Source organism: Ovis canadensis, chromosome 2 (assembly GCF_042477335.2).
Source record: "Ovis canadensis isolate MfBH-ARS-UI-01 breed Bighorn chromosome 2, ARS-UI_OviCan_v2, whole genome shotgun sequence".
Taxonomy (NCBI): domain Eukaryota; kingdom Metazoa; phylum Chordata; class Mammalia; order Artiodactyla; family Bovidae; genus Ovis; species Ovis canadensis.
This window is the reverse complement of record NC_091246.1, coordinates 103,276,774-103,304,659: the sequence shown is the minus strand read 5'-3', so window position 1 is coordinate 103,304,659 and position 27,886 is coordinate 103,276,774. Positions and strand designations below refer to the sequence as shown.

General features: G+C 47.8%; 2 protein-coding genes across 4 annotated transcripts in view; both read left to right on the top strand.

Annotated features, from left to right (window-relative positions):
• The window catches only part of FBXO16 (F-box protein 16), a 90,999-nt gene extending 83,418 nt beyond the window's left edge, over positions 1–7,581 (top strand). The window contains exons 10-11 of the mRNA XM_069576701.1: positions 7,029–7,224; positions 7,518–7,581. The gene's annotated coding sequence lies outside the window, so the exon portion shown is untranslated. The remainder of the gene's footprint in view (positions 1–7,028; positions 7,225–7,517) is intronic.
• The window catches only part of ZNF395 (zinc finger protein 395), a 48,085-nt gene continuing 27,716 nt past the window's right edge, over positions 7,518–27,886 (top strand). The window contains exon 1 of one of the 3 annotated variants that reach the window (XM_070292253.1): positions 7,518–7,618. In XM_070292253.1, the coding sequence (XP_070148354.1) occupies positions 7,581–7,618 (38 nt within the window). In that variant the 5' untranslated portion in view covers positions 7,518–7,580. Of the gene's footprint in view, positions 7,619–7,971; positions 8,443–27,886 lie in introns of those variants that run through there. The other 2 variants (XM_069576699.1, XM_069576700.1) reach the window with 2 other exon arrangements.

The window sequence follows — 27,886 nt, the reverse complement described above, 5'->3', positions numbered from 1 at the left end:
GGTTGCATCTCTGGTCAGAGACCGAAGACCTCCCTTGCCGCCTGGCACAGAAAAAACTAACGAACGAAAGGCTTCAGAGCAACATGGGGCAAAAAAGTAACAGTTGGCTTTTGTTTTGTTTTTAACCCCATCTGGCAGCATGTAGAATCTTAGTTCTGCAACCAGGGATCGAACCCAGGCCCCCTGCTGTGGAAGCTCAGAGTCCTAACTCCCGGACCAGGGAATTTCCCAAAAGTAATTATCATTGATTGGAGCCTAAGAAACTAACATAAGGAGTGGCCTCGGTGTGCATTCACAGTACAGTTTTCTGGCACTTCTTGGCTTCTTACTGTTTGTTAGGCCTTTGCTTGGTCTCTCTTTTCTCCCAATCTGCTTTTCTACTCGTGTTTGTTACTGAGGGTGTGAGATAACTTCACCCCTAACCCCACTGGGGTGGGACCCAGTCCTCTTTTTCCCTTTCGGAGTCTAAGTTTTCCTGTCCTTTCCCACCTGATTTAATGTTGCTCCTCTCTTAAACAGCTCTGTGTTGTCTCATGGAGTGAGAAAGCTGGCTGCTTCTGCCCACTTTAAGGACTTTTTATGAGAAGACTCTCTCTTTTTTTTTTTTTTTACAAAGATTACACTGTGAAAGCCAAATGGAGAAGGGCTCCCAGTGAGACTGAGAGTGGTTCCAATAGTATTAATGTTGGTTGAGTTGACTGGACTGCTCTTTTCACCACGTGGTATTTTCCTATACTTGGTCTGCTTCAGAGCAAGAGCCATGCCTAGATAATCTTAAGCCTTTGCAGAATTTTTTTGCTTGGCCTCTCATTCCTCTGGTCTCAGTTACTTAGCATCTCCCCTGGGGCACAGTGGAGAATGAAGCTGGAGTTGGTCCACCCCCAAATCGGTACTGTTCTGGATTTTATCTTCCTGCCCTCAACAGTGAGATAAACAGACTTTTAATCCTCATTTTTTATGTACTCACTAGAAAGCAGACAGGGTTGTTCCAGAGTGGATTTCCTGTGTCATAGAAATCACAGAAGCATAAAAGGGAAAACCAGATGTGCACAGAGAGCCTGCCTGGGCTTACACATTCTTTCATACCCAGTCACAGGGCTTTCTGGTCTGTGTTCCTAAAGCCAGCTCATTTCTTCCCCACTTTGAATATGTACTCCTGCTCATATTCCTAGTTTCAGAGCTGGGAAGAGATAAGCAGGGATCTGGGTGTTTATGGACTGGGGTGTGTCTGTGGGTAGCTTCACACATGTGGGGGCTTGTTTGCTCAAAAATACGGCTGTGCAGGGGTTTCCCAGGTGGCTCAGTGGTAAAGAACACATCTGTTAATGTAGGAGACGTCCATGGGGTCACAAAGAGTTGGACACGGCTCAGCTACTAAACAACAACGTGGCTGTGTAGATCTAAGCAACTACTCCAGGTGTATCCTTAAACTTTGAACAGCCTACTTGCAACCTATCAATCCTTTCTGTTCAATGAAATACAAAGCCCAGCTTCTCCAGGATAGCTTTACAAATTGGGTAGATTAGAGAGGAGATGCCAATTGCCACAGGCCTACCTACAAATGACTTTCTCTTTAGAGTTCCTAAGTCTTATACATTTTAACCTGAAAAGCTTAAAATAGGAGTTTTTGTCACTAGGAAACATTGTGACATTTTCTCAATCAAAAGAAAAGCATCAAGTCTGCTACAGTTGCAAAATTGATGGTATTATCCTTTTCATTTGAAACTCATAGCTAGTTTGAGGTTGAGGTATGGAAGCTGAGTTTCAAACTGGGTAGCATAGAGGTAACAGAAGTCCCTGCTCTAAGTGGGTGAGAAGCAGGGTGGCAGAGCAGTTGAGCAGCTGGTATCCTGATGGTATGTAGCTGGTATTCCCAAGAGACTCAGTTCAGTTCAGTCGCTTAGTCGTGTCCGACTCTTTGCAACCCCATGGACTGCAGCATACTAGGCCTCCCTGTCCATCATCAGCTCCTAGAGTTGACTCAAACTTAAGTCCATTGAGTCGGTGATGCCATCCAGCTATCTCATCTCTGTTGTCCCCTTCTCCTCCTGTCCTCAATCTTTCCCAGCATCAGGGTCTTTTCAAATGAGTCAGATTAAAGTAGTGGATACCTGTCTTTGATTCATGATTCTTTCTTTTTTAAAACAAATCATTTATTGATTTATCTTATTTTTGGTTGTGCTGGGTCTTCGTTGCTGCGCTTGGACTTTTTAGTTGTGGTGAGCAGGGGCTACTCTCTAGTTGCTGAGCATGGGCTTCTCATTGTGGTGAGTGCTCTTGTTGCAAAGCACAGGCTCTAGGGTGCACAGCTTCAGTAGTTTTGGCACAGGGTCTCATTAGTTGTGGCTCTCAGGCCCTGGAACATGCAGACTTCAGTGATTGCAGCATGCAGGCTCAGTAGTTGCAGCTTGAGAGCTTTAGAGCACAGGCTCTGTAGTTGTGACTCATGGGCTTAACTGCTCCTCAGTATATGGAATCTTCTAGGATCAGGGATCAAACCTATGTCCCCTGCCCTGGCAGACGGATTCTTTCCCACTGTGCCACCAGGGAAGTCCTGTGATTATTTCCTGAATGCCTACAATATGGTAGACACTGTTCTAGAAGCTGGGGATACATAAACAAAACGACAGTCTCTACTATCCTTGAACTTACAGTCGATGAATGGAGACAGCCTGTCAGGTGGTGATAAGTGCTAAGGGGGAAAATAAAGCCAGGCCAAGGGATGGTTGGGTGGTGCTACTTTAGATAGGTGAGGGGAGGAATGTCTTTCCCATTAGAGTGCTTTTGAGCAGGGACCTGAGTCAAGTGCCAGCGCTGCCCATGTGGATACCTGGAGGAAGATCTGTCCAGCCCAAAGGAATAGCTTCGAAAAGGCTGAGTTGGAAGTCGGTCTAATGAAGGGCAAGGGGGCTAGTGTGGCTGGCATTGGGAGAGCCAGGGAAGCGTGCTAGGTTTTGGGGCCAGAGAGTTGACTGGAGACCTTGTAGTGAGGTAAGTGGGAAGCAGTTGGAGGTTCTGAGCAGAATAGTAATATGACTTAGGTTTTAAAAGGATCACTTTGGTTGCTGTGGTGCTGAGTAGAGTGTAGAGAGGCAACGTAAAAAGCAAGGAGAGGACTTCCCTGGTGATCCAGTGGTTGGGAATCTGCCTGCCAATGTGGATAGGAGTCTGTTTTGGAAATCCAGCTCAGGGAGATGGCGGTCCAGCTAGGGAAAGAGGGCTGGAATGGAGAAATGTAATTGATTCTGGATATATTTCAGTGATTTTCTGGTGGGTTTGATGTGGAGTATAAGAAAATAAAAGGAGTTAAGGATTAAAGAAAGGCCTCCAAGGTTTTGCTTGTCTCTTTGTTTCCTGAGCAACTAGAAGGATGGAATTGCCACTTACTGGAATGGGGAGAAGCCAATTGGGAGTGAAATTAGAAGTCTGACTTTGGACATGGACCTTTGAGATACTATCTGACATCCAAGTGGAGGTGTCAAGTAGATCACAGGTGTTCAAGAAGCCAGGTTCAGTATCAAATGAGGCTCTGGTGGAACCCCAAAACTGAGTTCATTCCATAGGCTGCATCCTGTTCCAAATATTAATAAATGATTAGAAAGTCTTCACCAGCCCTGACATCTTCTGGGCATCTGAGGCGTGCTTCCAACTAGTAATTGCCTGGACTATGGATGGAAAAGCTCTAGTCACTCCCCAGAGTTCAACAAGCAACTCATTATTCACCAGTGTTTATCAGGTGCCCACCTCATGCCAGGTACTCTGCCAAATGCTGGGTATGGCATGGAGACAAGACACACTCCTTATCTGCATAGAATGTTCAGTACTTTAAAATATATATTTTAATTTATTTGGCTGTCCTGGGTCTTAGTTACGGTACATGGAACCGTCAATCTTTGTTGCAGCATGCAAACTCTAAGTCGTGGCATGTGGGATCTAGTTCCCTGACCAGGGATCAAACTCAGGCTCCCTGCATTGGGAACATGGAATTTTAGCCACTGCCAGAGAAGTCCCTAGAATGTTCAGACTTGTGGGAGATTAGGACAAGGGGATGGAGATTTTGGAATGATGCAGTGTTGATGGTAAGGTGGGGTGAGTAGAGGTGCTACTGGAGTTAAAGGACAGGCAGGTAATCCAGCCTTGGGGAGGCCAGAGAAAGTGCTGTCTAAGCTGACTCCTGAAGAACGGGCAGGAATAGTAAGATAAAGAGATGAGAGAGACGGATGGAGAGTATTCGAGGCGGAGAAAACAGCTTGGGTCAAGCAACGAGAAAGTCTGTTCAGGCAGAGGACAGAAGTTCAGTTTAGTATGTATACAGTGCAGAGCGAAGGGGGTGGAGGCAGAGAGAGGCAACTGGTGGCTGGAGAACTAATTAAGAGCCCCACCAGGAAGGATCTTAATGAGCAATGCTGGGACTTTATTATAAAAGCTACAGGAAGCCTTTGAGGAGTCTGGAGCAGAGGAAAGAGGCTGGTATAAAAGCATGGACTGGAGGGAGGCAAGCCTGGAAACAGTCATCAGGTGATGGGAGACAGTGGCAATTTCAGATTCACCTTGAAAATCTCCTATGAATGTGTCCATATAATATGAGAAATAAGAGACAAGTCCTGAGTCTGCTTTGCTGAACCTCAGCTTAAGGAGTGGTAAAGAATCCACGTCAATACAAGAGACTTGGGTTTGATCCCTGGGTCAGAAAGATCCCCTGGAGGAGGAAATGGCAACCCACTCCAGTATTCTTGACTGGGAAATCCCATGGACAGAGGAGCCTGGAGGGCTACAGTCCACGGGGTCACAAAGAGTAGGACGTGATTGAGCACAGGCACAGTTCTAACAGCTCTGAGAAGCTAATGACTTTGAAGGGGAGGAGGTACCAGATGACTTTTTTTTTTTTAAGGTTTGCTTGTTGTGTTTGTTTAGTTTTGACTGCACTGGGTCTTTGTTGCCGTGAGTGGCTTTTCTCTAGTGGTGGTGAGCGGGACTGCTCTCCAGCTGCGGTGATTGGGCTTCTCATTGTGGGGGCTTCTGATGTAGAGTACAGGCCTACACCAGAGTTCAGTAGTGGTGGTGCTTGGGCTTAGTTGCCCCAAGGCATGTGGAAACGTCCCGGACCAGGTTCAAGGAATCAAACCGTGTCCCCTGTATTGGCAGGTGGGTCCTGAACCACTGGACCTCCAGGGATGTCCCCGGGTGCCTACATTTTAATAGGGGGTCAGGCTATGGGAGAAAGCAAGGTGATGGGCAGTTCTCGGATGCGACAGCCTCCAGGGAGGGTAAGCTCTACTTTGGGGGTACCGCTGGTGGTTGGGGTTAGGGGAGGGAGCCAAGATTGGAAACCAACCAGTTATAATCTTTCTAAGCACATCATGCTTTGTGTCTGGTGTGCTATGGGGTGTGTTCAGGACTGGGCCAGGAGACCGAGTGCTGGGTATGTGTTTGGGAATGGATGTTTGTGAGGGAAAGTTCAGAGTCTGTATTAATGTGCAAAACTCTGGAATGCATACTGACAAGTACATACCTGCAGTCAAAGGGGATATTCATTCAGTATATGCAGTAAGAGAGCACATGCCTTTGGATGGCCTGTCTCAAACAGAACAAGCTCTGGGTTCTGTGCAAATTTAGAGACCGGTGGCTCACACTGCACACAGCAGGCACTGACATAGCTGTCAAATGAATGATTGTTTCTGTTTTATTAAAGTTCAATCATTTTCAGAAATATATAGGTTGGGTTACAAGTTTGAACTGGATGTTTTAAGAAAATTAAACCTCACAGCCAGGCACCGACATCCCTTTATAAAGGCTAGCAGTTTTAAAAGACTGGAATAGAATTTACCTGGAGTCCTATCTGGTGTCAAAGGTGTTCACTATTTCAGTTCATTCAACAAACATTGGCAGAACACCTCAGCCAGGTAGCACCTGGTGTTGCTGGACTCAGTTTCCTCACTCCCTTGGTCTGGGTGCTGCAATTAAAGCTTAATTATATGCTATCTTGTATTTTTCATTAATTATTGCAAGTGCATTCATTTACTTCCAACTACACTGGATGTCCCTTGGAGGCAGGGACTATATTATAAATGTCAGGATCGGTGAGGGACTTGGCAGAGAGGTGAATCTGCAGAAGCCAGTAAGCACCTATGGTCTGAAGAGAAAGGGAAACAGAACCGAAAGCTATTCATGAACTGTGTGTGTGTGCTAAGTCGCTTCGTGTCCAACTCTGTGTGACCCTATGAACTGTAGCCCGCCAGGCTCCTCTATCCAAGGGATTCTCCAGGCAAGAATACTAGAGTTGGTTGCCATGCCCTCCTCCAGGGGATCTTCCCGACCCAGGAATCGAACCTGAGTCTCCTACATTAGTAGGCGGGTTCTTTACCACAGGTGCCACCTGGGAAGTACATTCGTGAACTGTAGTAATACATAATACATCACAAGATACCTTAATAATAAGGGTGCACACATCGGTTGTTAATGAAGTAGAATATTCCTTTAATAATAAAAAGTAAAATTCAAATCTGCATTTTCCCATTAAGGGGAGGTTTTGCATATTCATATCATTGCTGTGATCCCCCAAATGCTTTGCTTTCTGTTCTTTTGAATGCAAAACAAGAATGTTTCCTTGAGGATAAGAAGGAAAAGGGGGAACCAGTCTTTGTTTGATGGCTGAATTAGCCTATAGCAGGATCTTTTAACAGTGTCACTATTGACAATTCAGACCAGGTAATTCTTTGTGGTGTGGGGCCGTCCTGTGCCTTGCAGGATATTTAGCAGCACCATTGCCCTATACCTGTTTAGATGCTGGGAGCACCACTACTCCCAGTTGTGACAATCAAAAATACTTCCAGACATTGCCAAAATGTCTGTTGGAGGCAAAAGTCACCCCTAGTTGAGCACTGATATCCTTTAGGGACTTTGGAGTTTTTTAAAGGAGATTTTTCTTATGTTAACAAATGGTGGACCATGAGGGAAGGGAAAGAATATTTAGTGTTTCTTTGGTGTGAGCTAGGCACTGTAGCCATGTTTTTTATTTCATCTTACAGATAAAGAAACTGAGGTTCAGATAGAGAAAAGAACCTGCTGAAAAGCATAAAACTAGTTCGACAATAAAATCAGGATCGCAAACCAGGCCCGTCTGATTGCAAAGCCTCTAGTCCTTTCCTGCACACTCCCCACCGTCTCACTGCAAGAAAAACAGTACACTTCAAGTTGAAGGTGAACTGACTGCAAACTCAATAAGTAAGTCCAAAAATATTTTAAAACTTTTGGGGGGAGGGGATTGGTTTCTTCTACCCTTTAAATTTATTTGACTATGAATCCATATGCCCATGCATACAGGCACTAGGGCCCTTCACTACCGTTGTGGCTCTTGGTCTTATCTCTGAAAAACACAGAGCAACACAATGGAACAGCTTCAATTCTCCTCGTTACAAATTATACAAAAGCCAGAGCCTAACGGTGCCAAAAGCAACTGGTATTGTTTACATAAGGGCTGAAAGCTAATAGTTAACTTTCTCTCCTGTTAATTCCAGAAACAGTAAATAACGCCTCACTTTACAACTACAAACGAGTGAGCTCGAGTAAAATGTCATAAAATGGAGAAGAAAACATTAAAGCAAAGGAAGATGGAAAGGTTGGCTGCTATCTTCACTCCCTCCGGCCTTTCGTTCTCGCGCGGCGGGCCGGGCTGCGCGGCCTGGGTCTCCATTGCCCCCGCCCAGCGTCCGTCGGTGGCGCCCGGAGCCTGATGGCGGCCTTTCCCGCCCTGGGGCAAGCTCGGCCTGTCTCGGTGAAGCCGGTCCCAGAGCCCGGCCTGGAAAAACAACAGCGAGAAACTTTGGCTCGGTTGGCGGTTCAAGTGAAAACAGGCAAACACTCAAGTTTGGTTCGGGGCTGCAGCCGCCGGGTCGGATTTGGGGGGCGGGGGGGAGGCGGGGGCGTCACCACTCGGTCAGGTTCAAGGGCGCATGTGCGCGAGGAGTCGCTGGGCACTTATTGAGCGCCCACGGTCTACTGGCGGCCGGGGTGTGCACGCCGGGCGCGCGGCGTGGGTGTAGGGGCGCGGGGCGCGGGCGCTTGCGGCCGGCGAGAGGCGCGCGGGCGGCGGGCGCGCGCGGCGCCGGGGGCGGGGTGCGCGCGCGGGGAGGGCGGCTAGGGGGTGTGTCTCCAGCCTGGCCCCCGCGCTCGCTGGCTGGCGCGCGCCTCCGCTCCCTTCCCGGGCTGGGAATCCGGGCCGGGTTGTGGCCGCGGCCGCGTACGTGAGCGCAGTGTCCCGGAGAGGGAGGGCAGGCCGGCCAGGTGGGCGCGAACGGAGCCTCGGCGGGCGGGCGGCCGCAGCGGAGCGGGGCGGTGGGCCGCGCCGGGCGGGCGGGGGCCGCGGCAGCCGCAGCCGCGAACCGAGCCGAGCTGTCCGAGGGGGAGCTGCCCGGCCCGTGCCGCCACTCGTGGCGGGGCGAGGTGAGCTGCGCGAGGACCTCGCGGCGCTGCAGCCCGGGGACTGGGGGGCGGCCCGGGAACTTCCCACGCTCTGCACGCCCGCGGGGGCCGGGCCGGAGGGCCGGGAGGCGGGCGCCGCCGGGGCCGCGGCCGGTCGGGGCACGGGGGCCGCTGCGGCAGTGGCCGCGCCGGCCGGGAGGGGGGTGGCTGCGCGCCCTCCCTCCCTCCCGTGAGCTGCCTTGTTTATCACGCTCGCCAAGGAATCCCCTCCCCAACTTTGAGCGCCGGTCCGGAGTCGCCTCTCCGCCGGAGGGTGACCTGCCCCCTCCCTGACCCTTTCCGGCTGGGCGGCCGGCCCAGTCGTTCCGGCGCCCCGCGCGTTCCTGCCCGCTCCGCCGAGCGGCCGGGCGGGCGAGTGCCGGGCTCCGGGACGCGCGGCGCGACACACCCTCCACCTCGGGGGCTGGCCCCCACCCTCCCGGTCCACTTCTGCCCTTCTGTCCACCCCCCTACTTCCTTCTGCGCGCCTTCACCCTGTGTCTCCTCGCCGGCAGCCCCGGGCGCAGGCACTGTGGGCTTGTGGGGGCCTGGACGGGGAGTTTGTCATGTGCAAACAATTTCCAAGGCAGCGTTTTCTTCCCTGCCTGGGAGTTCGGGGCTCGGCGCCTTCACTTTAGGACGGACTCAGAAATCTAAAGACGCCCACCTGCCAGGGGACCAGGGGGCTCCGTTGCCTCTTGGTTTCAGGCGGCCTTGGCCAATGCCCGGTGACTTTGGAGAGCGTCCCGCAGGCGAGCGTTCTCCAGATGTCAGGCCGCCAGGTGCAGGAGTTACCTGCAGGCCACCGACCCCTTCTTTACACCCCGTATGGTGCACTTTGCCTGCAAGTGAGTGATCAACAGGTATCCAAGGCCTTTTTGACATCCTCCTAAGGTTTTGTGTAAACAGAGAGTCCGGGTCTCAGGACTCTGGAAACACCAGAAAACAGCAATTAAGTTCAATTCCACAGGTACCTTTGGGGGACTGCAGGCCTTCTCAGCACCATGCCAGGCTGTCCAGGAGAGCGCACCCAAGGAAAGGTGGAAGTGATTTGAGAGCTCAAGTTCAAATTAATGTACTCTGACTGCCTGAGTGACTAAATGCTAGGGGGCAGGGGGACTGTCAAAGGCAAGGTCAGAGCTGGGGACTGGACTTGGAGTCCTAAGTTATGAAATCAGTTATGCGCATGGAAAATAACTCTGGCAAAGGCCAGAGGTAGGGGAGGAAGAAGTAACAGGTATGAGAGGTCAGAAAGGGGTTGCATATGGGAGGAGAAGAGGTTCAGACAGCTATTCAATGAGGAGGATGTAAGAGATACAGGAGATGATTTCCTCCAGGGTTTATCATCTCAGGGGAGAGACAGAAAGACTTGAGCATGGGAACTAAGGCCTCAAGTTAGGGCACCATTACCTGTCAAGCTGCAAAGTGTAGAATAGGTGCTGGTGGAGTTCAGAGAAGGAATAGGGTAGGAATCACAGAACTGTTTTCCCGGAGACCCTTGAGGTGGGCCACAAGGTGCAAACGGACATGACTTTTCCTGAGAGACAGGAGATGCCCTTGGTCAGACCAGGGGATGTTTCTTGAGCAGTAGGAGTAAAGATGGGGAAGGATGATGATTGAGGTTGTGAACATCCTAGAAGGCCAGGCTGAGGGATTGCATTTTACTCTGTGTGTACTGGGGAGACCGTCAAGGTTTCTGAGCCAGACTGATGTCACGAGAGGGTCTTTGGAAAGATTTTGAAAAGTAATGTTGTTTAGCCTGACTCTTGGCGATCCTGTGGACTGTAGCCCTCCAGGCTCCTCGGTCCATGAGATTTTCCAGGCTAGAATACTGGAATAGGTTGCCATTTCCTCCTCCAGGGGACCTTCCTGACCCAGGGATCAAACCGGTGTTGACCCGAGTCTCCTGCATTGGCAGGCGGATTCTCTGCTGCTGAGCCACCAGGGAAGCCCTTTGAAAAGTTATGTTATGAGACAAATCAGTAGGCTGTTACAGTTGTGGAATGCCCAGGATTTGGACTGGGATAACTGGAAATGCAAAAGTGGATGAGTTTTAGAAGCATTACGGTTTAAATAGTCTATTGACAGGGGCAGGGTGAAGGAGGAGATGAATGCAAATTAATTCTTTGTGGAAATTGATTACACACCAGGGCCTTGGAGCTGCTGTGCTTGGTAACTCTAGAAATCGGAAATGTGTGTTTTGGAGAGAAGTAATTGATACTCTGCAGAGAAGTTTCATTTGTTTGCTAAGAAGTTGAAACATAGGTGTCCTGCTAGCAACTGCAGCCCTGAGATTGGTGGGAAACCAGGGTGTATAGGGTGGGAAAGGCTGCCGGAGCCGGGGGATGGAAGGCACTCTGATGAATGTCTTCTTGGTCATAGGGGGTGCAGTAGAGGTTGTTGGTGAGGGGATCTGGGGTGTGAGTTGGAAGGCTTTGTTCTGTCTTGCCATCCAGATGACATCACCTGGTCCTGAACCTGAAGGGAGCAAAGCAGCTCGGAGGAATTGAGGCTCCAAGGAATATGGGACACTTTTTCTTCTAATTGGGAGGGAGGGATTGGAGAATGGCAGGAACTGGAATGGAATTCACCAAGCACATAAATTGCTGGACTTTGAAACATGCTGAGTTTTGCTCTCCACAGAGATCTTGTCTAGTCCTGGTGTCTCACTGCAGGTGAGCATGGGGGAAGCAACAAGACGAGGGGACAGCCAGACGATCTAAAAGAGGAAGGAGGAAATTTTGGGCCCAAATTTGGGATAGTGCCTTTTCCAGGGCCAGGTTCCTCCTAACCGGAGCCCTAGCCAGGTCCCAGGAAGCCAGCCACTTGCCTGTCTGTCTGCAGAGGGTGCTTCTCCTGAGCTCTGAATTCTGCTTTCCTTTTGCAAGGCTGAGCAAGGGTGATTTACTGAACAAATTCCCCAAGCCTCAACTTGCAACATCCCAGGGCTGGTGAATTTGAGGGATATGATTGCACAGAGTTGCAGAATGAGTGGCAATGTCATTGCAGCTACTTAGTCTCCCTCTTCCTCTGGATGCAGGATCAATGAATTAGCAGGGCAGACAGGCTCATATGGGGAGAGGTAGCCATCAGATTTTTTTTTTTCTTTTTAGGGAATATATGACTGTCAAAAAAAAAAAGGTTGCATGGAGCCCTGGTGGAACTAATCTACTGATTACGGAACAATGTTTTCTACACTGTTTCAACCATGACCTACATTAAGAAATAAAATTTACACTATGAACTAGTACACCCAATCATGTATGTGAAAACCTAATTTAAGTTCATGAGTACTACCTCTTTTGCTTGGTGCAATCTCCTCTGATATTTTTAGTTAATGAATTTTTATTGGAGTGTAGTTGATTTACAGTGTTGTGTTTCAGGTGTACAGCAGAGTGAATCAGTTATTCATGTACATACATCCACTCTGTTTTAGATCCTTTTCCCATATAGATCATTACAGTGTTGCGTAGAGGTGCCTGTGCTATACGGTAGCTCCTTGTTAGTTCCTGATGGCTCAGTGGCTAAAGAATCCACCTACAATGCAGGAGACAGAGGAAACACGAGTTTGATCCCTGGCTCAGGAAGATTCCCTGGAGGAGGAAATGGCAACCCACTCCAGTATTCTTGCCTGGGAAATCCTGTGGACAGTGGAGCCTGGTGGGTTACAGTCCATGGGGTCTCAGGGAGTCGGACACGACTCAGCACCGCACAGCACAGTGTGTACATGTCAATCTCAATCCTGACACTTTTATTTTCTATTCCATTATTTTTCATTTACAAATGTTTATTGTCTTCCACCAAGTCAACTTAACGAGCCCATAATGGATCATAACCCACAGTTAGGAAAACAGTGAAAGAGCATTTTCACATCGAAGAAGTATTGAGTAAACTGCTTCTGTGCAGAGCGCCCCTGATTAGTGCTGAAGGTGGAAGGAAGCATGAGGAAGGGACTGAACGTTTACAGACTCCATGAGAGATAAGGTCCGCCTGTGATTAAGGAGCAAGGCAAGGTGATGAAATGCCAAGATGAAAAATAAGTAGCCACAGGGTACAAGGGAAGGAGCTATGCTTGTGTGACTTGGAAAAAACTTCTGAAATAGGGAAGGAAGTCTGGGGTGATTCCTTTGTGGTAGCTCATGGTGCCTCACAGGTGGGGGGTTTATCACTATGATGCTGCACAGGTGGGGGCCCACGGCCAGGGGTTAGGGGTGTACACAGTGTGCAGAAGAGGTCCTTGTGAGAGAGGAGGGAGCAGTCAGACTGGAAAGGTTGGTTAGGATCAAAGGGTAGTGGAGGGGTTGTAAACAGGAGGCCTGAAGAATGTGTTCAGTTTGCAGACTGGGGTTGTCCCTGGGAGGTTTTCTACCACACAGAGGTTTTCAAAAATCAGGAGCAGTCCAGAAAAACCTCTGAAGTTGGAACTCTCACAAAAAGTCAGATCAGGCCGGCCTGTGCAACTGAGTGGTGGCTGCCCCCTGGAGATGGGAGACAGCACCACCCTGGGGGGTGGGTCGACAGATATTCAGGTTCCCCTGCTCTCCGCTGCTTTAATCCAGTTGATACCAGTTTCCTGCTCAGCTCTGCAGGCCTTTGGGTTTGTGACCTGAGTTTCCGAGACTCAGAGGCTAAGGAGGGAATTTGGGATTGCTGTCGGAGGATTCCGGTAGGAGTGTGACACTGAATTTGAGAGCTTTGTGTGCAGATGACTTGTTGGAGGCTTGTCAGTAGTCTTTTCTGAGTTGCTGCCGGCTGGCACTGTGAAATATTTTCCTGATGATTGGAATGGTACTAATCAGAGATGGCCCTGGACTGTATTCTCTGGTGAGGCCGGTTTCTAGTGACCCCCAGGATCTCTTAGTCCTCCCGCTTTCCACTTCTGGCTGGTCTGGTTAGATGGTGACTCCTGGCACGTACCTTCTGGGAACCATGTTGAGGTAATAATTTGGTGAGATGTGAGTCACAACTGCCAAGTGCCGTTTGACATTAGGTCCTCAGGAGCTTTGGTTCTGTGCGTGAATAATACAGGAATGGCAAGGAGACGGTCTCATTTCTTCTTTTAGATCCTTCCTAGGGTGGTCTTGGAGGTGGGCTTCCGGGATCCAGAGACTGATAGTCCAGAATACGTAATGACCATGTCATAATTGGTTCAAGACCAGGTATGAGTGCAAATGACTCCTAGAAAACTAGGGGGTCCATAACCACCCGTGATTGATAGTCCTTCCCCGGGGGAAGCTACAGGTGACAGGCACTGAACAAGAACCACTCTGCTTTTTACAGATGTGCAGCCTGACTATTTTAAAATACAGTTTTTTTTTTTAAAGTTATTTATTTATTGGGGCTGTATTGAGTCTTTGTTGCTGGGCTTTCCTCTAGTTTGAGCGAGTGGGGGCTACTCTGTAGCCGTGGTGCTCAGGCTCCTCATTGTGGTGGCTTCTCTGGCTGGGGAGCGAGGGCCGTAGGACGAGTGGGCTTCAGTAGTTGCTGCGTGTGGTCTCAGCAGTCAAGGCTCCCAGGCTCCAGAGCGCAGGCTCAGTAGCTGCGGAGCATGGGCTTAGCTGCTCCGCCCTATGTAGGATCTTCCACACCCAGGGATTGAACCCGTGTTTCCTGCCTTAGCAGGTGGATTCTTTACCACTGAGCCACCAGGGAAGCCCCTAAAATATAGTCTTTGTAAAAAAAAAAGTTGAAACTGAAGTACTTTTTGCCAAATTGCTTAAAAATATGTGATCATAGGATGCAAGGATAACCAGAAGTCAGCCGAATCATATCAAATTAAAACCCATTTCCTGCTTTTTTAAAAATAAGTGTCCAGTGTCCCTCTTTCACTTTATATCTGCATTTTATTTATTTACTGGCCACGTTAGATCTCAGTTGCAACACGGAGTCTTTCATTGCATTTGTGTGGGCTCCAGAACGCCTGTGGGCTCCGTAGCTGCAGTGGAGGGCTTCTCCACTTACGGCATGTGGGGTCTTAGCTCCCCGAGCAGGGCTGGAACCCGAATTCCCTGCGTCAGAAGGCGGATTCTTAACCACTGGACCACCCGGGAAGTCCCCCATTTCCTGTTTTATATAACGGTTTGGTTACTACATCAGAGAAGCCATGCGTTAGCTATGGTACACTTTGGCTTTAGTAAAGTGTTTATCAGTTTCTTTAGGTAGGATGGTCCATATTAAATAAGTGGTGGAATGTGGGCTGGGTGGTGGTATTAATTTAATTTGACAGTTGTATGCAAAAACTGTTAGTTAGTGGCACTGAGTCAGCCTGGAAAGGGGTCTAAAAATGAGTGCCATAGGGTTCTATTCTTGGTGTTGAGCTGTTCAACATTTTTTTCCATCATTGTGGATGAAGATACAGAAGGTATATTTGTCAGCATTGTTGACAGTGTAGAAGTGGGAGGAATTGCTTAGTTAGTAGATAACCCAAGATTCAGAGATATACAGAATGAGGGCTCAAATTTTAAAAAGAAATTCCAGAAGTGATAAATGTAGACCCTGATTTAGTTAAAATTTGAATTGTAATGCTTATACATTCTAGTAAGATAATCCCCCTCCTGGAGACCACATCGCAAGTGTACATGATGCTTTGTACACAGAGATTATTTAGAGTTGTTTTTTTTTCTTAAACTGTAATGAAAAATTGGAAACAACGTAAATATCCAATAGAGTGACTGGGCAGGAAGTAATCCATAAGTGATTCTGATGGATGTGTCTTCATAATGGAATATTATGCCATTAAAAATCATGGTTAGGAATATTTTAAAATAACATGGACAGATGTTTCTGCGAAAAGTTAGGGAGCATCTACAGTATGATTTCAAATCTTTTTAAGTTTTTGAAAATAGTTTTATTTATTCTGGGTGTGCTGGGTCTTCGTTGCTACTCGAGGGCTTTTCTCTCACTGCGACGAGCGGGGTCTCCTCTGCAGTTGTGTTGTGTGGCCTTCTCATTGTGGCGGCTTCTCGTGTTGTGTAGCACGGGCTCTAAGGGTATGCAGGCTTCAGCAGGTGCAGAACGTAAGCTCAATAGTTGTGGCACACGGGTTTAGTTGCTACAAGGCATGTGGGATCCTCCTGGATCAGGGATCGAAGCTGTGTTTCATGCATTGGCAGGCAGATTCTTTGCCACTGAGCCACCAGGAAGCCCCTATGATTTCAAATCTTAAAAAAGTGCATAGAAAATGACTGGAAGGAAATATTCCAATAATTCTAATACCAAAATATTAATATTGGTTACTTCTAGATAGATGAGTTGAGTGGCTTTTTTTTTAATGTTTTAAGTTAGCTATTTATATTTTTTATAGGGTGTATGTATGTCACAGTGGGAAAAACACTACCATATATTTTTTTAAAAATACTTTGTTTTCTCGAGCAGTTTTATATTCACAGCAAAATTGAGAGGAAGATACAGAAATTTCCCACATACTTCCTGCCCCTCACATGCACAGCCTCTCCAGCCATCAACATCCCCTACCAGATGGTACATTTGTTGTAACTGATGAACCTACGCTGACCATTACTAATCACCCCAGATCCATAGTTTATATAAGGATATTCTGATTTTGGACAAATGTATCCACTGTTACAGTATCCTATAGAGTATTTTCACTGCCCTAAAATCCTCTGTGCTCTGCCTATTTATCCGTCCCTCTCCCTAACCCCAGGTAGCCCCTGTTATTTTTACTGGCTGCACAGTTTTGCTTTTTCTAGAATGTTATATCATCGGAATTGTACAGTGTGTTGTCTTTTCAGACTGGCTTGTGTCACTCGATAATACGCATCTAATCTTCCTCCGTGTCCTTTCCTGGCTTGGTAGTATAATTCTTTTCAGCATTTCTTTTTAGCCCTGAATAATATCCCATTATCTGGGTGTAGCACAGTGTATTTATCCGTTCACCTTGGTTGCTTCCAAGTATGGGCAGTCATTATGAATGAAGCTGCTGTAAACATCTGTGTGCAGGTTTTTATGTGGATGTAATTTTTCAGCTCCTTTGGATAAATACCAAGGAATGCAACTGCTGAATCGTATGGTAAGAGCGTGTTTAGTTTTGGAAGAAACCACCAAACTTTTCCAAAGTGGCTGCACCGCTTTGCATTCCCACCAGCAATAAATGAGAGTTCCTGTTGCTCTGTATCCTCACCAGCATTTGGCGTTGTCAGTTATCTGGATTTTGGCCACTCTCGTCGGTGGGTAGTGGTATCATTTTAATTTGCATTTCCCTAATGACTTGTGATCACATCTTTTCAAAAAGATCACAGCTTTTTTGGTTGCCTCTATGTCTTTGGTGAGGTATCTGTTAAGGTTTCTGGCTCGCTTTTTAAAATTGAGTTGTTTGCTTTCTTACTGTTGAGTTTTAAGGGTTCTTTGTATATTACGGATAATAGTCCTTTATCAGTTGTGTCTTTTGCAAATATTTTCTCCCAGCCTGTGGTTTGTCTCTTCACTCTCCTGAACACGTGTATTTTTAAAAAACATTTCATCATTCGGGGACAGGATGGGGTAAAGGCAGATGATTCATTAGGTGACTAATCTTGAGTTATTTACCTGCTATGTGTCAAGCACTGACTGGAGACACAAACGAAGGCTCAGTCTCTGACCTGAATTTGATGATCTGATTGAAAGCGGGAGACCAACAGTCAAACAGACAAGCACAGCGTGGCCCCAGTGGTCCTCCAGGTGCCAAGGATGGGACAGATCATGTGGGAAAAAGTTGGAGATTGTTCTGTTGTTCACAAGTTTAATGGGAGCCCTGAGTGACATAAGGTGTTTTTTAGAAGTTAGTGTTAGTTGCTCAGTCACATCTGACTCTTGGAGACCCATGGACTGTAGCCCACAAGGCTCCTCTGTCCATGGGATTCTCCAGGCAAGAATACTGGAGTGGGTAGCCATTCCCTTCTCCAGGGGATCTTCCCCACCCAGGAGTCGAACCCTGGTCTCCTGCCTTGGCAGCCAGATTCTTTACCATCTGAGCTACTGGGCGAGCCCTATTTTAGAATTCAAATCCCGTTCGTAGCCGGATCAGAAATTCATCAGTCCAATCCCAGGATCTGGTTTTAGTGACCTCTGCTGGTCTTGTGACATTTGGACCACTGTCGGGCTATGATTTTAAAGAAGCACAAACAAAGAAGGCTTCACCCACAGGAAGGAGCCTGGGATGCGGTGGGATTAGGATTGACAGGCGCATACTCAGGGGCGTGGGCACCCAGTAGTACTTTCCCATCTTTTCATGGTAATTGACTTTTTCATCTCTGCTCCTGGTGTTAGAATATGACCAATGGACGGAACGATTACTTTCTCCTCTCCGGCTTCAGATTCTTCCTCTGTAGAATGATTGCTTTACATGATTCCTTACCTGTTGAATGATTACACTGAAGGTGATGAGCCCTAAGGTTCCTTTAAACCATAAAGACTGGGAGACCAGATTTCAGTTCTGTCAGAAAAGGAAGTTTTTAAAAAATTTGATTTTTTTTATTTAGCTGTGCCAGACCTCAGTTGTGGCACACAGGATCTTTGGCCTTTGTTGCCATGAGGGATCTTTAGTTCCAACATTTGAACTCTTAGGGATGTGGGATCTAGTTCCCTGACCAGGGATGAAACCCCTGAACTGGGAGTGTGGAGTCTTAGCTGCTGGGCCACCAGAGGAGTCCCGGGAAAGGAATTTTCCAGCTGGCAGGTCTGACCAACAGTGGAAATATCTTCCCATGGAATAGTGAGCTCCCTATCATTGGAGGTATTCAATGTGGGCCGAATGCTGTGGATTAAGGGTGCCGTAGAAGAGAACAAGAATTAGGCTGGCTTCCAAAGTCCTTTCCAATTCTTAGGTTATTGTGTGACTTGTCAAAGCTGAAAGATAATGTGAAATATGGGATATACCTCTAATTGTACAGTACTATGGTCAACATCATCATTGTAGGCTTTTTAGGAAATGTTAATAAGTGGGTCCCAACATTTTCAAGAAATCTGCTGGGCTCATTTTAGAAAGGAGGAAGAGGACTATTCAGTGGTGGCTCAGGAGTCAGTTTGTGGCCAGGACTGCTGAAAATTGAATTTTGTCTTTAGGAAAAGCAAGAAGACAGAGGTGGAGTGGAGATGGCAAATAATAATAAAGCAGGTTGGCATATGGAAGACTAACGTGTTTATTGGGCAGTTGTGTTCAGTATAATGAATGAATCAAGCTGGGGGCCTTTAATTGACTCCTGAGGGCCTCTGCTTGGCTGTGGAGGATCTAAAAGTGTCCTTGGCTACCTCCTTCCTCATGTTTTCCAGGCAGATTTATATTACCAGGTTATTGTTGTTATTGAGCTCAGTCGCTCAGTCGTATCCGACTCTTTGTGACCCCATGGACTGTAGCCTTCCAGGCTCTTCTGTCCATGGGAATTCGCCAAGGAAGAATACTGGAGTGGGTTGCCATTTCCTTCTCCTGGGGATCTTCTGGACCCAGAGATCAAACCTTGAGCCCAAGTCACCTGCATTGCAGGCTGATTCTTTACCATCTGAGTCACCTGGGAGGCCCTCCGCACATTAAATGCCGTCCTGACACCAGGGATGAGTCTGAACCTTGTGGCTGCTCTGTGGATTTAGTGACAGTGACGACAAGGAACAGATAAACTTTTGGGTGGGATTTTCCAGAGATGCATATGTTAATGTTATTTTATATTGGACAGTAAATTTGTGATTTGAATAAAAATGTTTTTGTTTTCACATTTTTATTTGTTGCTTCCATGTGGAAGTTTAATTTTGCCTAAATTTTACTAAACTATGTGGTTTATTTAGAATCCACTCTGGTTAAACATTTTAGATTTTCTTGCTGATATTTTTGGATTCCTTCTTTTGTTGGGAGCACTGTCAGGGCTAACTCACATAGCAAATGATTCTCAGAAATTCCACAAGGAGAATAGAGGTTTATCTCATCTTTTGGAGAAGAACGCAAGATTTATGTCACCAGGCCATTCATGCCGGCCTTTTGGCATTTGAAAGAATCAGTATTAGGCAAGAGAGTGGTTTTTTGGTGTTTTTAAATTTAATTTTATTTTTTGGCTGGACTGGGTCTCTGTGGCTGTGCAGGCTTTTCCCTCGTCGAGATGAGCAGGCGCGCTCTCCGGTCGAGGTCCGCGGGCTTCTCACCGCAGTGGCTTCTTTTGCTGCTGAGCACGGGCTCTGTGGTTCAGGGGCTTCAGCAGCTGCGGCTCCCGGGCTCTAGAGCACAAGCTCTGTAGTTGTGGGGCTTAGTCGCTCCCAGGCGTGTGGAATCCCCCTGGACCGGGGATTGAACCTGTGTCCCCTGCATTGGCAGGCAAACGCTTTACCTTTGAGCTGCCAGGGAAGCACGGAAGTGCTTTCTTCATGTGAAGCAGTTTCGGGGTGCTTACCTAGGGGGCGTCAGTTTTAGATGTATGTAAAAAGTACAGACAGAACTCTGTAATTGAGAACTACAGTGGGAAATCTTTGTGCATTTGATGATGAAGGGCTCAGGCCGCCTTTATCCCAGCATCATTTGGGTCTCACACAGTATATGGCACATCGACTGTGCTTGTTGAGTTGCTCGGAATCAGTTCCCTGGGCCACATAACAGTGAGTATGGGAAAAACTTAGGCTATCAGATTTTTTTTTTTTTAAGGCAAAAACACGATAAGAAATAACAGCTCTCAGCCGTTTTTGTCCTTTGAGTATTAGGAAGCCATAAAACTCTTTTAGTAAAAACAACCACACTGGGTGGCTGTTTTTCAAAGTGCAAGGGGGCGGGGGAGTTGGTGGTGGTGGTGGAATGAAAACCTCCCTGTCCTCTATTTTTCTTCTTCAGCCGAACACGAATTGCTCCTGGTGTGCCGTTCTTAAATTCCTGTGTCCTCTATCCATTTTAATCTTGTTATCTATTTTTATGGTGACTGTCGCCATGGTACTTGTGCACTTTACATAGCACAACAGAGATTTCAGATATCTCATAGGACAGCTCAAAGTTCTGCTGCAGCCAGGGAGAAAGGCTGCTGGGGTAGTTTTCTTTTTAAATTGAGGTGTAATTTGCATACAGTGGAATGCTCAGATCTGAACTGTGCCGTTTGATCAGTTTTGACAAATGCATCCCGAGACAGAACCTTTCTATCACCTCCGAAGCGTTCCCTGTGACCTTTTTGAGTGAATCCTCACCTCAACCAGAAGGACCACAACTCTGATTTCTAAGACCCTAGCTAGGCTAGTTTTGGTGACCCTAGGACTTTAATAATAGACTTTTGTGTTTCTATGGGCTTTTCACGTGGCGTTTTGAAGAGGTGGAGAGTATGTGTGTGTGTTTAAAAGATCAGTGTTTTGTGTGATTAGGTGGCCCTCAGGAGTAAATGAGATTTTAGAGCTTGTCTGATGTGGTGGTCAGCTTCTTCCTTCTCATGAACCCACGGGATCGGAATTGATGTTAAAAATCCTGATTCCCAGATGGAAGGGTCTGAAGCACAGCTGGTTGGCTAGGGGCCCTGGTGTGGATTATGTGTGGTTGGGTGAGAGCTGCCATTATGGGCGAGTCTGTGTGTGTGTGTGTGTGTGTGTGTGTGTGTGTGTGTGTGATGTTGGACAGCTGGAATGCTCAGCTTGCACAACTGAAATCTTTCCTAGGACATCCCTTTATGTTACCCAGAAGCCCTCTGACATGCCTTTCTCTTTTTTTCTTGCCTCTTCCCTGAACTGGCGTATAAACTGAACCATCCACAGAGTCACAGAGCTGGGATTCTAATACTTAAAGTAAGATCTGTGTTGCAAAGCCCACTGCTTTGCACCACTCTGCTTTCAGCCTCCTAGGGAATTGTATGGCAGATTCAGTTAGAAATTGCCCCCAAACATCGGACTGAAATGTACGGAACAAGGTCGGTTTCTTTTTTTTAAAAAAAAAAATCACATGGTGAAATGCAATTTTCATTACAGAAGTAGTACATGAACACATTCTCTGTAGGGAAAAAAAAAACGCAAACCTTTCAGAGCAAACCCAAATCTTCCTTAACAACCACTTGTAATCCCAGTCCTTCCCCGGAGGTTAACCACTGTTAAAAGTTTGTTGGTGTTCTCAGATGCTTAACATACTTGCATTTATACCTGTAGAACTAAAAAAAAAAGTGCGTGGCAAGTAGTATTGTGCTCTCCCCACCCCCCTTCCATCTTGGTGATGGCTTTCTGCCACTGCAGATAGGTCTTACTGATTTTACCTCCTGCATAACCTTGCTTAGAACCAGAAGGCTAAACCATTGTTTGTGGGCTTCCCAGGTGGCGCTGGCGGTAAAGAACCTGCCTGCCAATGGAGAAGACATAAGAGATGTGGGTTTGATCCCTGGGTGGAGAAGATCCCCTGGAGAAGGGAATGGCCACCCACTCCAGTATTCTGGCCTGGAGAATCCCATGGACAGAGGAGCCTGATGGGCTACAGTCTGTGGGGTTGCAAAGAGTTGGACATGACTGAAGCAACTTAGCACACACACAAACAGTTGTTTAATTTAGCCTAATTGATGGCCATTGAAGTTATTTCCAAATCCCCTACTGATACAAAATGCTGTTACAGTAAACATGGCCAGACATGCCTGCTTGTCACGCATGTGACCAAGGATAGATAGTGAGAAAGGGGATTTGCTGGGTAACAGGGTACTTTAATTTTAATTTTAATTTTTTTATATTTATTTATTTGGCTGTGCTGAGTTTCAGTTGTGGCAAGTGGACTCTTTAGTTGAGGCACATGGCATCTAGTTCCCTGACCAGCGATGGAACCCGCGCCCCCTGCATTGGGAATGCGGAGTCTCAGCCACTGGACCACCAGGGAAGTCCTGATACTTTAATTTAAAAAAATAATAAAGACCCATTACAGGGTCAGTTCTGAGCTTAGGCTTAATGTAGGCCAGAACTTCTTCAGGTGGGCTCAGACACAAAGCAGTTGTTTTCTGAGAATGGGGCAGGCCCCAGGGTATGCGAGTATGCAGTTTGGCTGGGAGGCTGGGTGTTGGAGAGAGTCCATTGAACCCCATAGTCGGTTGGGTCTAGTTCCCCGAGGACTTTGACCTGTGTGTTGGAGAAGAGTCACTGGATGGGTGAGCAGCCGTGGTGGCCCCTAGATGGTAAATTCTAACCTAGTTCACTCCCTAGCTGGAGACCTTCAACCCATCTGTGATAGTTCCTCTGTCCATCTTTAGAATACAAAGTGTGGCTTCAACACGCAAGCCAAGGGTCAGGCCTGTGGAAGCATTTTTGTGTTCTTAAAAAAAACAAAACCAAACCTCGAACACTGTCTGTATTACTCTTGTCAGCAGTTCCATTGTGCTTGGAGAAGGATGGAGTGTGTCTCTCTGTGTTTACCCCTCCCATCATCTCTAGATCTCTGAGAACTCCTGGAAGACAGGAAAAGTCATCGTCAGGCCAAACCCATGCCTTTAGGAGGGTGTATGGCAAGGAAGGGCTTGGCTCTGTCCCTTTTGAACGGAGCATGCTGGTGCTGCTGGTCACCCAGCTGGTGAGGGGAAGGTCCTGTTGCAACCTTAATCATCCTAGATGCATTCACCTTCAGATTTCTTACACAGAGGTTAGAAACCAGTTCTGGTTCTGAATCCAGGGACCCCCGCTGATTGCACTCACACAGTTGTCCAAACCCAGTAAGGCAATTTATATCGCCTTCTTTGAGGGTGTTGACCCGCTTCAGTCAATGTTGGGACCCTATTTTATCTCTCTCGCTTGCTAGACCCTCCCAGGGCTCACTGGCCTTAATCTTTCCTTTGAGTGTGCCCTCCCCGTGACAGCCCATTGAGCTGACTGTCCTGGGGTTTCACAGGTTCTTTCTCCATGGGCAGCCACCTGTGTCCCCAGGATGGATGAGTCTCTTAAGTTTATAGGTGGTGGTGGGTAGCGTGTTTCCTTTTGGTTTAGTCCGTTTGCATTGGTGCTGGACAAAACGAATTTGTTTTTTTTTTGACTTTGTGATCCCGGTAGGATGACAGTCCAGTCTACACAGAGGTCCCTATGTCAGAGCTCTTCCATGATTTCTGTTTCCCCTCCCCCCTTAAATGTATTACACTGCCCTTGTCAGTGTTCAGCTTTACTGTCAGCTGTTCCCCTCCTTGAGCGAAGTTTCCCCTGTAGTCTCGTCTCATCACCACCCAGAGCTTGGTGCCTTTTTTTAAGGCTATCGTTTATTGAACTTTGGAGAAGGAAATGGCAACCCACTCCAGTACTCTTGCCTGGAAAATTCCATGGACAGAGGAGCCCAGTAGGCTACAGTCCATGGATTCGCAAAGAGTCGGACACGACTGAGCGACTTCACTTCACTTCACTTATTGAACTTAGCCCTGGAAGATTCTTTTCCCACTCCTTCCTGGGCTTTTCTCTCAGACCTGGGGGATCAGAATATCTAGGAAGGGAATCTTGGTGACTCTCTCTCTCTCTCTTTTTCTAAATTATTTTTTAAAAATTTATTTGGTTGTCCTGGGTCTTAATTGTGTCATGTGGGATCTTTATTCCCTGACCAGGGATCAAACCTGCCCCCCCTGCATTGGCAGGTGGATTCGTATCCACTGTGCCACCAGGGAACACTTTCTTTTTAAAAAAGTTGTATTGGAGTATAGTTAATTTACAGCGTTGTGTTATTTCTGTTGTCCTGCAGAGTGACTCAGTGATACCTGGTTCTGTCACTTCCTAGCTCTGTGGCCTTGGGAATGTTGCTCAACCTTCCCACGTCTCAGTTTCCTCATCTATCAAGTGGAGGAGGTGATCCTGCTTATCTCGTGGGGCTATTGTGAGGGATGAAGTGAGATACAGTCTGTGAAATACATAGCCAGTGGCCAGCCCTTCTGTCTTTGAGTAATGATAGCTCTCGGAACATTCCTGAACAACTATAGTCTTCGAAAGGCTGCAGGATGGACAGAATGCTGGGTTTCTCTTGCCCTTGATTCTCAACAGTTCTAATGAAGCAGATAGACCTGATCTGGGGGCTTGTGAACACCCCGGGGCCTTTCCTCTCAAAAGAGTCTAGTTGTCGGCGTGACCCTAAGTTCAGTCTCCCTGCCTGACCTGGGGAGGGATTCCATGTGGTCCCAGGGGCCAGCAGTGGGTTACTGGTGCTGGGCAGCCACTGTGGCGACCCACCACATGCCAGGGTCGTTCTTCTCTTTTCTCAGAGTGCACGTGTGCGGCCCGCTGGTCCTTCCGTTTGGTCCACACTAACTTCGTTACTGTCACCAGCGAATGTGCTCTCATCCTCTGTCCATTTCAGAAAGAACATCCAAGAGTGGATGCCTGGATATCCTGAGCTCAGACAGACATGCCCACTCGTTTCACCTGTTTCTCCATCTCTCTGCAGCCTTCGAAATCATCCTCAGGCCCACGGTTATTGGGACATGCGTGTGCGTGTGCTCAATTATGTCCGACTCTTTGTGGCCCCACGGACGGTAGCCCAACAGACAGGCTCTGTCCACACGATTTCCCAGACAAGAATACCGGAATGGGTTACCATTTCCTTCTCTAGGGGATCTTCCCGACCCTGGGATCAAACCTGCATCTCCCACATTGGCGGGTGGATTCTTTACCACTGAGCTACATGGGAAGCTGAGAATTCCATAAATGGCCACTCTAGAGAAAGCCACTTCCTTGGTGGGTTGGGCCTGGGGCAAGCCCCCTCCCTCACTGTGCCCATTTTCACAATTTATTTATTTAAACCATCTCCTATACGGTATTCACTGAGGTTGACTTTCTGTTTTCAGGAGGAAACGTGTTTGTCTCCCTCACCCTCCAGTCACTCAGCAGATTTTTTTGTTGTTGTTCGACCCATAACATTTTATTTCAACTTAACTGTGTCAAGCACTGAAAATATTAACATGCATAGTCATCTATGTTTATAAGCTTCACCCTAAAAACCATCTTTTTTAAAACTGGGCTTTGGTTTCAGATTGCTGATTTTTTTTTTTTTTTTGCCTTTTCCTGAAAGAAGCAGATTCTGATCCATTCATCTAATTGCACAGATCGATGACTGTCACTCTTCAGCATATGAAGTGCTTTAATAAACGAGCTGGGTGTGGGATGCAAGTGGAGCTCAGTGAGGCCTAAAGTTCTCTGATTATTCAGCAGATTATTTTAGCTCACAGGTGCTGGGGTCCTGTGGTGCCCCTTCCCCTGGGTTTTCAGTGAGCTGGCGCTGCCCTGTGTGCTGGGTGTGTCTGCATGGGTAAACTCATGTCCAGATCCAGGCAGCTGGGATCTGGGACTGAGGTGTCAGATTTGGGAGGGTTGCTTGCAGAGGCTAGTCACGCTGGTCACGCTCCGCCTCGCGGAGGCTTGGCAGCGGTCCTTGAACCGCCCTGGGCAGGCCACCAAGACGGAGATTTTGGCCAGGGGCGGGGGAGGAGGGCAGACTTGGAACTGTGTGCTGAGAGCCAGGTGAGGGGCTAGTCACATGGGCCCTGCCTTGGGCTCAGGGCAGAGCTGGCCAGCTGGGTGTTGAGCTTGAAGCTGGGAGCCCTGGGGTTGGTTCCCCATGGCCAGGTGGCCTCTAAGTGGAATATGTTGAATTTCTCAGTTCCCCTCCTTGCCAAAATCAGTTCCATTGTGATTTCAGTTAATCAGTAACTCACTCATGGTCAACTTTTTTTAGAAGTATTTTATAATAAATAATATTATATAATATTTTAATATATAATTATATATTATATGTTATTTATAAATAACATAATATAAATATATAAATAAAATATTTATATATAATAAATATATAATATAATATTATTATATATTAACACTGGCTGTGTCTTGCAGCATGTGAGATCTTAGTTCCATGACCAGGGATCGAACCCATGCCCCCTGCCCTGGAAGCGAGGAGTCTTAACCACTGGACCACAGGGGAAGTCCCCGTGGCCAGCTTCTCGATTCCCTTTAGAGTTAGTAGCTGCATCACTGATTCTGGTTGAACACCCTTTCACAACCTCAGTTCCCAGGTGCCGGCCGGACTGTGGCCACTAAGCTGTCCGAGTGGCCAGCTATGTCTGTTAGCTGTCTAGTGCCAGGCTGGGATCAGGCAGCAGAGGAGGGGACACGTTGTGGAGACCCTTCCGGACACTGGGAAGTGGCCTCAGTTTTTACGGTGAGGCAGGAAACTGAGGCTTTCAGGTGGTGGCTTGTTGCCTGACATCGCAGAGGTCAGGGTCACGGGCTTGCCTGGAGCGCGTTTCCTGAAGCGGTGCCCTTGGCAGTGTGCCCAGACTCAGCCTCTCTGGTTCCATTTTGAGGAGCCAGCTTCAGTTACTCAGGTGTATCCAGCCTTTTTTTTTCCCTCGGCCACAGAGCTCCTAGGGGATGGGAGGCATTTGTGCGGCTCTTGGGGAGAACGCTCCAGCCCCAGGAGCGAAGGGTTGTCCCCCAGGAGAAGGTGCCAGAGTGACAATGTGGGGGAACTGCCCCCATCCTGAGACAGGAAACTTGTCCTGGGAAGCGGGGAGTCAGGGTGGAGGCAACATTTAGATGAAAAATTGATCCGTGGAAGGACCTGATCCGGTAGTTAAGGCTCGGAGCTCCCAATACAGGGGGCCAGGGTGCCTCCCAGTCAGGGACCAGGTCCCACATGGCACAGCCCTCCCCTCCCTCCAAAAAAGTTGATCCATGGAAGCGGGGTACAGTCCTTCTGACCAGACACGTCTAGTTCTGTTCATTATCCAGCTCTTATTTCAAGTTTTTAAGTGTTATCAGTCACTAGAATGTTCTGTCATTCGAACAGCACGTGCTCCTTGTCTCATTACCTGTAATTTCCAAGACTACACTTTATTTTGTCCTGGCTTATGTTTGGCCCTGATGGCTCCCAGGTGGGACTCGGATTCCGGAGGGGTATTTGGGTCCTTCCCTCCCCTGTTGCTCTTTTCTGCTTGGCCCATTCTCTTTTGCGTGTGCATGGTTTCTCCCCCTCTCCTGGCCCGGCCCCCAGACCAGGTGGCTCCTTTCTTGGGTACCTGCAAGAAAGGGCTTTGGAGTTCCCTGGGGCCTTCGTGTTGCCTTGTCTGATCCTCATAGTGCTGTGAGGAAGGAAGTGTGAGCTTCATTGGGAAGAAGGGATCTATCAGAGGCACTTGTGTGTGTGCATGCTCAGTCGCTCAGCTGTGTCTGACTCTCTGTGACCCCATGGACTGTACCTGCCAGGCTCCTCTGTCCATGGGATTCTCCAGGCAAGAATACTGGAGTGGGTTGCCATACCCTTCTCCAGGGGATCTTGTCCACCCTGGGAGAGGGCTCCCACCTTCTTACTACCTGTTGATTCTGGCCAGGAAAGTCACCAGGTGACTCACCTTCCCTACAACCCCCCTGGCACCACCCCCCACCCCCGGTCTGTTTATTTAGGATTGCCAGGGTAGGTGATTATTCATTCAAATGACTGCTGAGTTCCACACGGTTTTTCTGTTCAGTGAAGAAATAGAGCCTGCATCTCTCTGCC